The sequence below is a fragment of the Monodelphis domestica genome, chromosome 8, assembly GCF_027887165.1.
Source record: "Monodelphis domestica isolate mMonDom1 chromosome 8, mMonDom1.pri, whole genome shotgun sequence".
Taxonomy (NCBI): Eukaryota; Metazoa; Chordata; class Mammalia; order Didelphimorphia; family Didelphidae; genus Monodelphis; species Monodelphis domestica.
In genome coordinates, this window is record NC_077234.1 from 178,189,696 (window position 1) to 178,205,949 (window position 16,254).

A 16,254-nucleotide genomic window follows, 5' to 3' on the forward strand; every position below is an offset into this window, starting at 1 on the left:
GTTTGACTGGAATGTAGAATGCCAGCAGGAGAATAAGGCTGGAAAAGAAAGTTAAGGCCAATTTGTAAACATTAACTAGAAAGCTATTATAGTAATCCACAAAAAAAGGGATGAGACTTTGAAATGAAGGGAGTGGATTGCAATGGAGAGAAAAAGTAGGGGAAAGGGAAATTCCCGCTGATGGCCATAGATATGATAGAAAGAAGCAAATACTTCTGGCCACCAGTTATGTATTTATCTACTCCCCCCCCCCTTTTTGAGAGGAAACTTGGTATAGTGGATTGAGAGCTGGTCTTGGAGTCAGAAAGATTTGAATTTTATTCTTGTCTTTGATACCTGCTGGCTGTGTGGCTCTTGGCAAGTCACTTAAACTCTCAGTGCTTTGGGCAGTTCTCTGAGACTACTAATTAGAGAGAGACTGGGGTGGGGGGAGGAGGAGGAGGAGAGAGAGAATTAGAGAGAGAGAGTGAGAAAGAGAGAGAGAAATAGAGAGAGTGAGAGAGAGAGTGGAGGAGGGAGTGAGGAGAGAGAGGGAGGGAGGGAAGAAAGGAGAGAGAAGCATAGAGGGAGAGACAGAGGTAGGAAGTGAGGAGAGAGGGAAGGAGGAAGTGGAGATAATGAAGGAGGGAGGGAAGAAGGGAGTGAGGAGACAGAGAGAGGGAGGGAAGGAAGGAGAGAGAGAGATGTTGACTACCTGCATTAGTAGAAGGAATTTCTTTAACTAGGAGTTCCCTAGACAATGAAATTTTAGGTCTAGACCTTAGTCCTTTGGTTTCTAACAACAATACTACTATGAAGTATATTTTTCAAAACAGTATTTAGCATCATATTTCTAAGAAAACATCTATAAGGGGAAAAAACTGTTAGATTTTAATAATATGGATCAGGTTTCCTCAAGAATTTAAACTGAGAATTGCATTGAATTCAGCCTACCTTATCAGCTTTCCTAATTATAGTGGAAGGATGGGTCATTATTGTATCATATGCCAGTGAGCTAATATATTAATAACCTCACAGCTATTCTCTGCCTTGAGGATAGTTGTTGGCTTCATTGGAATTTATATCAATGCTTTGATCATGATCATACTCAAACCTCAAATGCATGGCAAACATCACATAGCAACATATTTCTTTGTTTCTTTGGCCTCTTAATCTTTTCCAGTGGTCCTAAACATTCTGAGGGGACACATTTACGAATCTGGTGGGTTGTCAGAGTCATGGTGGAGTTAACTTATTTCTGTATAGTGCATCAGAGTCAATAAATCACACATAATACAGTTTTCTAATAGGTTTTGATAGCAAGAGATATTGCTATTGCATTATTAATGAGCTTTCTTTAGCAATCTGTTTGTGGCAGTGATAATGGCATTATCAAGCTTTTGTCCTCCATAGCAATTTGTCATTACTTCAGATGTTTTCCTTGTCTAGTTGTGTTTTAGGACATGGAGAAGGAATTACTTTGGATAGTCGATATTTGTCCTTCCCACACATCACTTTGACTACCAATTCTGAATGACTTTGTGATGAAACACTATTATACTGTGTTATTCACTATAAAAAGAATACGTTTTCTCTAAAGACAAAACTTTCTTTCTCTTTCTTGGTCTCTGTGTGTGTCTCTCTCTTTACCTTCTTTCTCCATCATCTCCCCCTCTCTCTTATCTTTGTTCCTTCTGCTCCATGCCTTCTCTTTTTACCCCTCATAATGATGTGTATAAAATTCAAATATTACTTCTCAAGAATCAAAATCTTCTTTTTTTACCACTGAAGTTCAATACATGTTAGATTTTTATAGGAGTAGAAAACATTGAGGAGAAAATTACTCTATCTTTCTGAATGTTGGATATATTCTGTTTAGTCCATGTTGCAGTCATCCCCCAAAATGAGTAAAATCTTGAGCCTTTACCTTTTAATCAAACAGATGTAGCAGTTAAAAATGCAAAAATTTTCCCTGACTTACTGCCAATATAACATAATATAATAGAAAAGACTGAATTTGGAGTTAGAGGACCTAAATTTGAAAGCATCCCAGTTCTTTTATTTACTTCTTTTATTACCTTAGTAAATCCCTTTCTCTTCTTCCTTTAATTTTTTTGTCTGTAAAATGAATGCATTAGGATAATTTCTAAGATCCATTAAATCTAAATTACTACCTATTGTCATGAATTTACCTAAAGCTATAAGAGGGTGTCATGACTATTTCCTGATACTGCTAAAAAGTGGAGTAGATGTGGTTGGAAGAATATTCCTAGTTGTTTGTCATAAAATATAATACAGGCATTGAGTGGCTGGCGGGTAGAGACTTAATTTCAGTGACTTCGTGGAACTTGATACAGTGATGAGGAAATGCAAACTATAGAAGTTGGGGAAGTGTGAATCTATATTGTTATGGGGCTGCAATGTGGGAGTGTAGATCCTTGGGTAATGAGAATGTGTTTTAGGTTATTGGAAGCAGTCCCCTGCATATTTGGGTATCCCTCGGTTGAACCCCCACTTAGAGTGTGTAGAAGTGATTGAGAATATAGTAGATTGATGCATTTGTTCCTACCCTACATATAACTGAGAAGATGAATTCAGCCCCTACACTGATACCCATGGAGGAAAGTTTGAGTATTCTATTCTTACCCCACATAGTAGTAGTAGTCTCTCGGTAACCGAGGATGACTATTGTCTTTGTGCGTTTTTGTGCACAAAGACACTTGTGCATGAAGAGTTAAGTGGAAAAGTCGATGCACAGAGACAGTCCCACTCGCTCGGCACTGGAAGCCTGGGTCCAGTGGCACGAAAAGTCGTTACATCTGGAGACTTCCTCAGCTGCATTGGATGGCCATGTTGTCTTTTGTGCTCCAACATGCCTTGAGCACTCCACAGTGCCTTGCTGCGTCGCCATCTCAGCCGTTGAACCTTCTTGTTGGTTTCTTCCATCTGTTCCGCCAAAGCAGTCTTCACATGCTGGGTGAGCAAAGCTCTGGTTCACCAGGGGTCGACGACCCGATGGCTACCCTCACAAGGTTTAGCCAGCCTGTCGAAGCCTTTGCCCAGGGTGTGGCTGCTGCCACATGCTAGCAGCTACTAGGAACCACAATTGAGAGCTGGGTGTCCCGAGTAATCAGTGCTCTTTTTTCTATGTTTCCCATCCTGTTCTATTTTACTCAGTATACACCAATCTGTAATCTTCATTTATGCTCATTACATTCCTCTTATTTGTTTTGCTTGTATCTTGAGTGACTGGGTGTGAGGAATGGTAATCATGGAAAATGTTCTCTCCAATTTTTCTAATAAATATTTATTTACATGTCATGTGTCCTTATTTGCTTTTAGAATGAGAACAAAAGTATATTAAAGTGCCTAGTTCAGAAAAGGAAATGATATTGCAGGAACATATTGTCATCAAAAGATCACAAAAAACAAAAGGACTATGCTACTGCTTAGCCAAAACATCCTTGATCATAAGTGTAAAAGAGATATATTGATGTTCTTTGAATAGAAAATTATTAATGATTGCCAACACGATATGTCTATTCCAGATAGATGCTAGTCTTATTACAGGTTTTCTATATGGTCAAGAATCCAGGTGAATATTTGAGTGGATATGGTTATTGTAATTTTGAAGCTCAAAGAGAATGCAGTAATAACACAAATGACAATAGGATATCTGCCTATTGTTATGCATAAATTTTGATGACTAATTTAATGAAGCATATTGGTAACAGACTGTAGTTAGAATGTTCAAAGTCTCAAGAACACAGACTTTACTATCAGTGAATATTATATTTATTCCTACTCATTTACTGTTTGATTTGAATTAATGTTTCTGATTTAAATATTCAAATTATCAATATTCTAGTCAACATTCTAATCTAATATTTTAATCAATGAAAAGTTCCCATATGGACAATCCTTAGAATTGTGGTAACACACTTCTAGTAAGTCATCTTGCAAGGTTAATGAAAGACTATTAAGAATTATTTTCCTTCACAACTTGGGAAGAAAGGAAGTAAAAAGGATAATGAATGAAGGGTAGGATTCTCACCCTAACATAAGAGTTTAGAGATTTCTTTCCAGAAGGAGAGTAAAAAGGCAGGAAAATGAAGACAAGAAATAAGAGGATAAGGAATACTCCGTCTTCCATTTCTGTTTTTCTCCCTCAGCATTCTAGCCAATGGAACTAGTAATCACAATAAAACAACAACAACAAAATTATTATGTATTTTGCTGTTTTTCATTTAGCTTTCATCACTCATGATCTCTTTTGGAGGTTTCAATTTGAGACAAGGAACTGACTGCATATATTGCCACCATTAGCAAAGCTGGTAGCACTGCTGCTCAATGTGTCTTGAGAAAGCCCCACAACCTCCCTTTTCTCCTTCTGTCCTTTTTCCTCTCCCTCTCCAGAAATCCTTGAAAATTCCCAATGAAGCAAGAATTACCAATCCTCTTATCTCAGGTCAATCCCTTCTCTTTTCCCACTGGGTGGAAATAAAATTGCCAATCTTTAATACCATATCCCACTTGCATTAGACAGCCCTAGCTTTACCAGAAGAATATTATGATAGGAGGTTTTAGATTTGAAAAGTCTTGAATATTAATAATCTTTTATGCCAGTTATAAGTGTTATTTATGTGCTTAATGCACATTTTGAAACCAATCCAATTCAGTCTTTTTTATGTAATTCAGATGATACTTTGAGCTCATGTGATATCCAATGGTTATCATATCTATCAATTATACTGATATAAATGATGAAAGTACCAGTTATTAAATAGTTCTATTTTTTGTGAAATCCAAAATAATGGTCCAATGCACCAAAACTTTATTGAGCACTTGCTAGGTGAAGAACAATTACATAGCTGCTGGGGGACATTTGGAGACATAGTTTCAAATCAGAAATTTGTCTTATAAAAACTTCAGTAAATATTTATTCTTTACTTCCTACTATGTTTATGCTTCACCCCACTAAAGTACATATCATTTAAATTTAAAGTGTCTCTACAGAAAACTTTACTGACATCTATAGAGACTCATGGCACTCATAAAATTTTAGAGCTCTAAAAGACTTGAGAGACTATCAACACGTTAAAAGCTTTATGTAAACCACATGTATTTATATTCATCATTAAATTTATGAATATACTTTAAAGCCAGGCCTAACAGTGACTTAAGATGAACCTAGTTTGATCTCTCAATAACATGGACTACAACATCCTGTCTTCTGACATAGTTTTAATTGATAAATAATTTTGACAAAAAATAAAATAAAATTTCCCCCAGTATCTAGTTATATACTAAAAGAAATCATTCCCAATGTATAAAATTTATTTTAACAATGACATCTTCTCTTTCAAAATGTCCACTTTAATATGACACTGTTCCCATACTAATAGGTAATTGGAACATATATAAATAAATATCTGAAAAATTTTTCCATGATCATCACCACCACCCTTAGTCAGTCAGAATATGAGCTGAGCAAAGAGGCATATAATAATGCATTAAGTTAGGTACAAAGCTTTAGCTATAATGTATCCTCCTTTTGTGAAAGGATTTTAAATTAATTATGAGGGAAATTTAGCCATCTACGAGAAAAAATAATTGGCCACTTCACCTCCATGGGACTTAAAGCTATATCTTGCTAATTCTGCAGGTAGTCCAGGTTGAAGCCTAAAGTTAAGGAAGAGTTTAGGGCGAACAAAGGAGTCTCACTTCATTTCTCTCTTCTCTTCCCACCACATTCATTGATGATGGAGCTTTGCAATATAACTACTCACTTAGTTGGATAACCTTGAGTTTTTAGAGCAAGAGATTTTGAGTCACCCAGCAAGGAGCAAAGGCACTCAGAATCTGAGATTCTGATATGAAGAAGATACATATTCTATGCAGAGAGCAGTTTTGTGTAGTGAGACCTCTAGCAGCACAGAGCAGAGTTCCTAGGTATCAAGAGGTAACTTTCTTGACAATTGACAGATGAGCTGTGTTCCAGAAAATCCAGTTGTGACCCTCTCAGCAGAGACACTGTGCTTGGAGGGGTAGGGTTAGAGGGACATCTTTCATCCACTCCAAAATAACCCGATAGCCCTGTAAAACTGGAAGCATGAGATGCTCTGGGCTACTACATTTGACTTCATTGCCCTTGATTTCTAAATTTGTACCACTCTTATCTTTGATATTGTGCATTTTCGTGGGAGCGTGTGCTTCAGGTTTAGGGAGGAATATTCTAAAGTTATACTGCTTATATTTGGACATCTTAGTAAATGAGGTTCCTCTGAGCTAATTGTGTCTAATTATCTGGCAATTGGACATGTAGGTAGAGAAGTGGATAGAGTGCCCAATCTGGATTCAGGATAACTCATCTTGCTAAGTTCAAATCTGGCCTTGGACACGCAATAACCCTGGGCAAGTTATTTAACTCTGTGGGCTTCAGTTTCTCATTTATGAAATGAACTGGAGAAAGAAAGAGCAAACCATTCCAATATCTTTGTCAAGAAAACCCCAGATGGGATCACAAAAAGTTAGACAGGATGGAAATGACTCACCAACGAGAAGCCTAACCATTAAAGAAAAATCAGGGAGCTCTTGAGATAGTCATAAGAGTTCAGACTTATAAAGGCTACATCTAAAGAGTGAGTGTACCTAAAGAGTAGTGATGCCCTCTAGGAACCCACAATTAATATGGGGATATAAAATGAAGGAATTGTCCAGAAGTTCTGCTAGAATTATAATACAAATAATATATAGTTGGAAAAAAAAACAAGAAATATCTTAGCAAATGGATTAAACCAGGACATTAACCTGGTCACAAATCTGTCAGTGAGTTTGTTAGGTATCTACTCTAAGCATGGGAAGACTTCCTCCAGTGGAATGGGCAGATGATAATAATTTGTTCCAATGATCATCAAGGAGACTGAAGCAGGCTTGTTGGAATGCTCAGAGCTTGGTTAGACATTGAACATGCCAAGGTCATCCAATGCATTCTGGACCATCAGACATTCTGACTTTTGTCTTGTCACTGAACTTCCATGAGTAAAGATGAGAGAGTGAGGTTAATTACTTGTATAACTGCCTCACTTAAATACAATTCATGTACAAGTCAAGATGCCCTGTGATGTCATTTGTCCTCTTTGGAAATGAAGGACAAACAACTATGCCTTGCTCAGATATCATTGGAGTACCAGAGTTTAGGAATGATATAAATAAGCTAGAAAATATTCAGAGGAGCTAGAGCTGAGATTCTTTGTTTTATGAGGATGGGCTAAAGAAACTGGGAATGTTTAGTCTAATAAAGAGAAGTATTGATGGATTGTTATGTGAAAAAAGGATTAACATTCTTTTTGCTCCTAGAGGGCTGGAGCAATGAAGAAACATTGTTAAAAGAATTTGAACTTGGCGTGAGGAAAAAAAACCTTTCTTTTTAAAATTTAATTTTATATTTTATTTTCCCAATGACATAAAATAATGTCCAAAGCAGATTTTCTGAAATTTTAAGATCCAGATTGTCTCCTTCCTACCTTTCCCTCCTCCTCAGGGAGGTAAGCTTTTTGATCTGGATTTACATGTATAGGAAAAAAACTTTTAAAAAATTATAGCTATCAAAAAATGGAATGGCTTTCAAACAGAGGTAATGTTTTCCTTGTCAATAGGGGCCTTTCAAGAGAAGACTGAATCATCTTTGTCAAGTATGTCTTAATGAGAATTTCTTTTCAAATATGGGTTGAATAAGATGGCTACTAATTTCCCTTCTAAAATTAATACTTAATTGTTTGGAAAATTCTATAAATACAAGGTTACATTTGTGAGTCTATATTCTTTTCATATTTTGTGAGTGAATTGTGAGGAGATTTAAAATTAGACTCAATGTATGTTGGTACAGTGATATACTTTTCTAAGTAAAAAAGATTTTTATAAGTAATTAATGCCTATTTTGGTACTTATATGCTATAAATGTTTACATTTTTGATGAGAAGAGTGTGTGTGCGTGTGTGTGTATGTGTGTATATGAAAGATTTGTCAGGGTTCATTCTGTCTAATTGTACTATTGTCAATAGTCCAAAGATGCAATAACTATCATTATCTTTTTATTTCTAGACTACTTATTTTATATAGAAAAGCATGATTTGAAAGAAAACTAGTATGCTTTTGGGACTGGGACCCATATTTATTAGCCAACTAGATTAACTTGGAGCACACATTTATTTTGTAACCAAAGACTTACTTTCTATCTTTAGCTAGCTACTTTATAAATGAATGCCACCATTCATAAAGAAGTATATAGAAGTATATTGCTAAATCATGCAATAAAATAAATTTAAAGTGAACATCCCACCAACATTAACTTAGTGAATTCATATTAGCTTTCAGAATGTATTTTTGGTTGTTTTTGGATTGATACTCTCTATTACATCATAGATTTTCTGATATGAAGGGACCTCATAGGTCCAAATATACACTGGGAACACTGTAGAGATCATCTAGTCCAATACCTCTTTAGATCAAGAATCACAGCTACAGTCACTGAGAATTGTTCATCCAGCCTCCACATGAAAGACCCCAGTTACAGTAAATTCATTATGCAAAATAGAACACTCTGTAGCATTTTTTTATATCTTCAATGCTCAATTTTTTTTGTGCTCAACCAAAATCTGCTTTCCTATGACTCCCACCAAGTAATCATTTTGTCATGTGAAATCAACTGAAATAAATTAATCCAATTTCCCCCCTATGATTACCTTTCTAATGCTGGTGTGCATTTGTTATGTAAAAATAACCCAGAAAATTTGCTGTTAATATTAAATAATTATCACTTTAAAAGTAAATGGTATTGGGGTAGCTAAATGTCTCAGTGGATAGAGAGCAAGGCCTGGAGACATGAGATCTTGGGCTCACAACTAGCCTCATACACTTTCTGGCTGTGCAAATCTGGGAAAGTCCCTCACCCCCCATTGCCTTACCACTCTTTTGCTTTGGAACTGATTCTCAGTATTGATTCTCAGATGGCAAGAATGTCTAAAAAGTTTAAAAAGTAATTAACATTAAATAATGTTCTTGTATAATATCTACTACCTCATTTATCTAGTGCCTAGTCATTTTGGCAGTTTATATTAATTTCAAGAAATAAAGAAATCTGTGAGTTGTATAGTTTCAAGAAAAATGGACATTTCTAATTGATTCTTTAAGCATCTTTATTTTTCATCTGAATTACAGGAAAGATTTATGGAAAAAAACATTTCCTAACTTTGGTTTTTTTTTTTTCATTCTATTAGGTTGCTTCCAGCTATGTAATGTTTTTCGATCCCATGAAATGGAAATTGACCAGTGCTTGCTGGAGTCCCTACCATTAGGCCAGCGACAGAGGCTGGTAAAGCGGATGCGCTGTGATCAAATAAAGGCTTACTATGAACGAGAGAAAACCTTTCAGAAGCAGGAAGGATTTGTGAAGAAACTGAAACATGGAAAGAATCACAAAGTTCATTTCAACCTTGCTGATATGATACAGGATGCAATCATCCACCACAACGATAAAGAAGGTAGATTTAACAGAAAAATAAATTTTGTGTAGCATACACATTTACCTTTTTAATGACTGTTTTTGAATATTTTATTTTAAAAGTAGCCTCCATTTTCATTAAACTACTTGAAATATCTAAATTATCTGATGAAAAGAATTACTTTTCCCAAGTTCATTTTAATCAGGTTCAGTGTCTTTAGTTAATTCATGGGACTGTGATGTATTTGGGTGATTTAGGGTTTGGAAAAATCATTTAACATCACAGTTTTGTTATCTTTAAATGAGAAGGTTGGAATAGGTGTTCTTCAATGTTCTATCCTGCTCTAAATCGTAGTAAAATTGGCTCACCTGTAATACAAACATTATTTTGAGGGATTAGAATATTTATCTAATCAAATCCTTTCATTTGTCAGATGAGAAAACTGTGGCTTGGAGATGTAAAGGAGGTAATTCATGGCAGAAAACAGACTAGAACCTAGGTCTCCGACTTCTAGTCTAATGATGGTTCACACTACCACTCTCTTTCTCTCTCTCTCTCTCTCTCTCTCTCTCTCTCTCTCTCTCTCTCTCTCTCTCTCTCTGTATATATTTTTCCAGGTTATATGTCAACACAATTTCTTAATATTCATTTTCTGACATTTTGAATTTCATGTTCTCTCCCCCTGCCACCCCTCCCCCCTCTTGAAGAAGGCAGATAATATGATATAGATTGTGCATATATTATAATATAATAAGTGTTTCAATGTTTCCATCTTTATCATGTTGTGAAAGAAGGCACATTTCTTACACTAGACAAAAATTCATGGGTGAACTAAAATAAAGAATGGAATGTTTCAGTTTGTATCCAGACTCCTTCTTTGGTGGTGAATATCCTTTATTTGTCATGTATCTCTTGGAATTGTTCTGGATCTTTGCAGTGTTGATAATAGCTAAGTCATTCATAGTTGATCATGCTACATTATTGTTGTTACTAAGTGCAATGTTCTCCTGGTTCTGCTCACTTTGCTTTGCATCACTTCATATAAGTCTTTCCAATCTTTTGGGGATCATATTGGTTGTCATTTTTAATGGTACAATAGTATTCTATTACAAACATATAACACAACTTGTTTAGCCTTTCCCCCAAGTGATAAACAAACCTTCAGTTTTCAAAAAAAAAAACCTGCTATAAATATTTTAATAGGTATGTTCTTTCCTCCTATCTTTAATCTTCTTTGGGATACAGACCTAGTAGTGGTAGTACTGGATCAAAAGGTATGCAGTTTGATGGCCCTTTGGCATAGTTCCAGATCATTCTCCAGAATGTTTATTTCAGTTCACATCTTTACCAGGAATGTATTATGGTTCTGAGTTTTCCACATCCTCTATAACATTTATCATTTTCCTTTTTCATCACTTTAACCAGTCTTATGGATATGAGGTGATACCTCATAAATGTTTTAATTTACACTTCTCTAATCTATAGTGATTAGGAGCATTTTTTCATATGACTAAAGATAGTTTAAATTTCTTTTTCTGAGAATGGCTTGTTCATATTCTTTGACTATTTGTCAACTGAGAATTATTTTGTACTCTTGTAGATTTGATTCTATTCTCTCAGTATTTGAGAAATGAAGCCATTGTCAGAGAGAGTTGGTATAAAGATTTTTTCCCACTTCATTGTTTATCTTTTGATCTTAGGTTCATTGCTTTTGTTTGTGTAGAAGCTTTTAAAATTTAACGTAGTTACAGTTCTCTGTTTTGTATCTCATAATGTTCTCTCTTTTTTTTTTAAACCCTTACCTTCCATCTTGGAGTCAATACTGTGTATTGGCTCCAAGGCAGAAGAGTGGTAAGGGCTAGGAAATGGGGGTCAAGTGACTTGCCCAGGGTCACACAGCTAGGAAGTGGCTGAGGCCAGATTTGAACCTAGGACCTCCTGTCTCTAGGGCTGACTCTTAATCCACTGAGCTACCCAGCTGCCCCCCATAATGTTCTCTTAATGGTCTTAATGGTCTTGTTTTGATCCCAATACTTCCCTTATTAGAAGGTCTTCCATGTAAACTAGTTTGTGCTCACTGTACCACTTTCAAATTCAGATATACAAAATTTTAAGGAAACTAAAAAATTCATGTTTGAATGTATTGATGGTGTTGTGGATAGCATTTTAGACATGATGTAAGGAAGACATATTTTTTTGAGTTTAAATCTGGCCTCAGGCACTTAATAACCATTTGATCATGGAAAGTCACTAAACCCTATTTGACTCCATTTTCTCAACTGAAAAATGAGTTCTTTAAATGGCAAATATTTTTGTTAAGAAAAACTGCAAATGGGGTCACAAAAAGTCAGATATGACTGAACAAATCAAGTTTCATGTTTTTTTTCCATTGTTTGTATAACTTCATACATTTAGTCTTCTGTTGTTAGTATCAGTTTTAGCTCTTCATAGACCTAAGACTTCATCCTGGCAATAAGTCATTAATTGTTTAGTGCTTTAAGGTTTACAAAGCATTTTTCCTGAATTATTTCATTTGATTCTTAAAATAATTATCTAACAGGGATACTATAGGCATCATTTTTCCCATTTTATACATGAAGAAAAGGAGGCTTATGAGATTATAACTCTTTGGGAATATAGGCATATTTGGAAAGTATCAGAAATGGGATTTAAACTCATTTGTTTTTTCACTCCATGTTAAGTACTCTATCCCCTGGATCATGATACCATTCAATAACTATGCACTTAAATAGTAGTATAAACTTGGGCAAAATGCTTATCATCTCTTAGTCCCAGTGTCAGCAATAAATTGCTATTGTACAATCTAATCCATTGAAGAGAATGATTGACAGAAAGACAGCAGCTATTGTAGAAAAAAATTCACCCCACTCCCCAAGAGAGGATACCCAGGGGAGCTGGCTGTCAACATAAGACCAAATGGCCCCAAGGAGAACCACCCCACTTGTTGAAGGATACCTAACAAAACAGCTGTCAAAATAATACCATCTGCTCTCTGGGGAATGCCAACCTAGAGTGCAAGATGTGTGGTACCATTGCATAAGAAATGCTGGGAAAGAAGGAGAAAAATATTTGTACACTGATCAGAAAAGAGGAAGTCACTGTAGTTGTGACACTTTCTCCCTTTGTTGTTGCTGAAAACTATTCTTCGTTAGTAACAGCAAAGCCTTGATATTGGTGATATGTTCTGACCAATTGTTTCTGCTTAAGCAGGTCAAGATAGATATCAGTTTAACTAGATATGAATGTTCCATTGTTGAGCTGCTATTTCTTGTGTATTTATTTTGTTTCCTTAACTACAATATAAACACAGAATAAGAGACTAAGATAGAAGATCCTTTATGAAGAAATGTTAGGACTTATTGATGTATTAGATATGAAGAAAAATGACAGTGTGATATAAAGATAGAACATTGGAATTGGGAAGAAGACAGATCTGAGGATTGAACCTGACTGTATTTTTACTAGTTTTATGACTCAGCGTGTGACACAGCCATCCTGGCTTTCAGGATCCTTATCTGTAAAACAAGAATATTAGTTTCAATGGTGTTTAGGGCCCCTTTCAGTTTTCATTCTATGACCCTAGGACTGAAAGAGAAAAAAATGATAAAAGATGACCCCACGGATTACACACCAGAGCATCTAAAAGTATGCTTATACCATAGACATAAATAATCTCTTTTTAGACAAAGTAAGGAAGTTCTCTATTTTTATTTTCAGTAATGTATAGTTGTATGAGTTTATGTCCTAAATCTTTATACTTATATGAGTAGTATATATGCTTTTGATAAAATTTGGCTCTGCAAAAATTATCTCTCATATATTCACAAATAATGACTTCTGTTTAATTTTGTAAATTTCTATAGTATAGTATTTAATATAATTGAGGAATTAATTCAAATTAATTAAAGCTTGATGTGATCACAATAATTGTAAGGAATTAAGTTGAATCTAGGTTGCTGAAAGTCTCAAATCATGACAGGTAGTTATGAATGATAAAAGTCATAAGACAACATGGGAAACTCTCCAGTGCTGTTTGAACAGTCAATATGTAACCACTGAATTATATTTATATGCATAAATAGAAAATATATCTTGATGGAGTCAAAAACAAGAACTTCCTACCTTTTATTCAATGCAAAAATAGCATAGAGGTGATGAAAGTTGTTGAGAAGTACAATATAACAGTGATATGGAAAACAAAACGAATGGACTATATTTTAGAAACATTGAGAATAATCACTACATATATGTATATATACATATATATGTATACACACACATATATATATATATAAATCAAATATATACAAATTTAATGTTTGTAAAGAATTTTACAAATATGTTCTTTTATCCTTAAAAACACCTGGAGGTAGGTCCAATTATTATATCCATTTCTGGATTAAAAAAAAAACTGAAGGAAGAAGTTAATTTACTGGCTCAGGGTCACACAGATAGCAAATTTCTGAGGTTGGAGTAGAACTTAGGTTTTCCTGAAATTAGGTTTAGTTGCTCTAGAAGAAATTTGTGACTTCTCTCTTTGAACTAAAGTAGCAGAGGACACATCGAGGTAAAAACCCTATTTACTGAAACTACAATGAGGGGAAAGTACTTTTCATGAAAGTCCAAGCATTGTCAAATTATTCAGTGTTAGAAATGCATGTGATTTTATCATTGGAAAGGACATTTAAAAAGACACCATCTAACTTGTCACTGTCCTGTAGGGACCACTGGCTCTTTCCATATACCTTGTACCTCTCTTACTAGAACTAAACTCCCTGAATATTAAACTTTTTTTTTATTTTATTTACACTCAGTAAGCCTTTAAATGCTTATTCATTCATTCATTCATTCATTCACTCACAAAGGAACCTCGAGTCTACTCAAACTGGCTTTGGAGCAAAGGATTTGGGGTGAAATTTTAGCCATAGTATTATAAAATAAATGGGTTGAATTTGATGAATTCTGAATCTTTTTCTTATTCTCAGACATAGGATAGTCCCCTAAAGCAGAACAAATAAGATAGTTATTCTTCAAAAATGTTTGATTTTTCAGCAATAACTGACCCTCATTTGTGCTATTGGCTAATAGTTGAAGACAGAAAAAAAAACCTGGATACTAAAGGTATCCTGGGGTACATAAATACATCTTTCTTTGGAATAGAAATACCATTTCCTTTTACAAACTTTGCTGATATCCTCTCTTCACTTGAGCATGATAATTAGAAATTATTTTTTTAAGATAAGTTTGTTTCCATTCACCTTTTAAGCCCAAATCAAAAGAGAAGTCAGTATTCTATCAGAAGCATTCTTTATGGGAATTTCTCCCACTTTAAGATGCTTAACATTTGAACATGAATATCCTACACAGCTGGATACAAAGAACAGCAGTTGGTTATCCATTCAATGACAGTAATAGATTTTACTGAGGCTAGCATTCTTTTTATTAGCAATATAAAACTATCCATGCATAACTTTTCAGAGTAAGTATATGGCATTAGGAAAAAAAAATCAAAGGAGAAATATTGGTTTGTGGTTTGTGTGGAAGTATCCATTTGTTTTTGAGCTAATATGTAGAAAGCCAAGTTGTTTTGATGAATGTTTCTACAATACAATCATTCCTCCTGGTGGGGAAATTCCAAAATTCTGGAAAAGAAATACATCAGAATTGATTTTAAGGTCATTGTCCTGCCCAAATTTGTTCATTCTTCTCTACTGTTATTGTTCGGTGAATGTATATATGTAAATTTAGGTCTGTACCAACTCTGAATTTTGTTTCTTATTTGCTGATTCAGGCTAAATAAAAACAAAAATCTTCCCTCAAGGAAACCAAGTTGCTTTTTACCTATGTTAATATTTTTATAGCATACGACTGAAGAATCAAAGATTTTTTTAGTTGTTTGATTTGATAACCATCATATTTGTTTTTCTTAGACTGGAACTAGTTATTATCGTTGGCACACCATTGTTATAGTGTGATTGCTGGCAATATTTTATTGTCAGCAACTTGTCATTTTAATGCACAGTGACATTCTGAAGTGGGCTCTATAATTCATTTTTCCCCTTATGAACTATTCTGTGCCATTCTATGAGAAAGGCTCTGACTTCAGACATAATTCTGTTGCATCAAGGAAAAGAAAAAGACAGGCAAAGCAGAGATGAATTTCAAGTTGGAGTATGTATTTTAGATTTGTGGGTTTTCTGTAGTTATAACATTCTCTCATCCTAACTTAGGGTAGGATGTAGTTTGATTAACAGTGACAGAATTAACTGTTTTGAGGTCTCCACAGGATAGGTAATTCCTGTCTCCACCTGGAGCCCTTCTCTCTCCATTGCCTAGTTGGTTTCCTGTATTCCACCCCCCACTGTAAAATGAAACTGCCAGAGGCAAAAATATGTTATCTGTGAGTCACAGGTGCCTCCTCTCCTTGCGTTATCCCTTACTAGCCACACAGTTTTCTTCCTCTCCTCTTTTTCTCCCATTTTGGCTTGAGAAAGGGAATTGAACATTAAATCAAATTCTTTTGGAAATAGTAAAGATGAATACAGAGCAAGGGAGGAAAAATTGAATCCCAAACCCAGCTTCCTGTGAGGAGACACAGGAACAAAAGAACCAGATTTGGAACCAATTAATAATATTTCCCATAGACAGTGGGGTAGCTGGGTGGATAGGACCCTGTGCCTGGAGTCAGGAACACATGAGTTTAAATGTAGCCTCAGATACCTACTAGCAGTGTGACTCTAGGCAAATCACT

The 16,254-nt window shown here is 35.0% G+C and overlaps 1 protein-coding gene across 1 annotated transcript in view; it reads left to right on the forward strand.

The window, feature by feature from the left end:
* The window catches only part of MYO16 (myosin XVI), a 727,392-nt gene that overhangs the window by 46,438 nt on the left and 664,700 nt on the right, over nt 1-16,254 (forward strand). Inside the window, exon 2 of the mRNA XM_001375684.5 lies at nt 9,258-9,521. Coding sequence (XP_001375721.4) covers nt 9,258-9,521 — 264 coding nt within the window. The remainder of the gene's footprint in view (nt 1-9,257; nt 9,522-16,254) is intronic.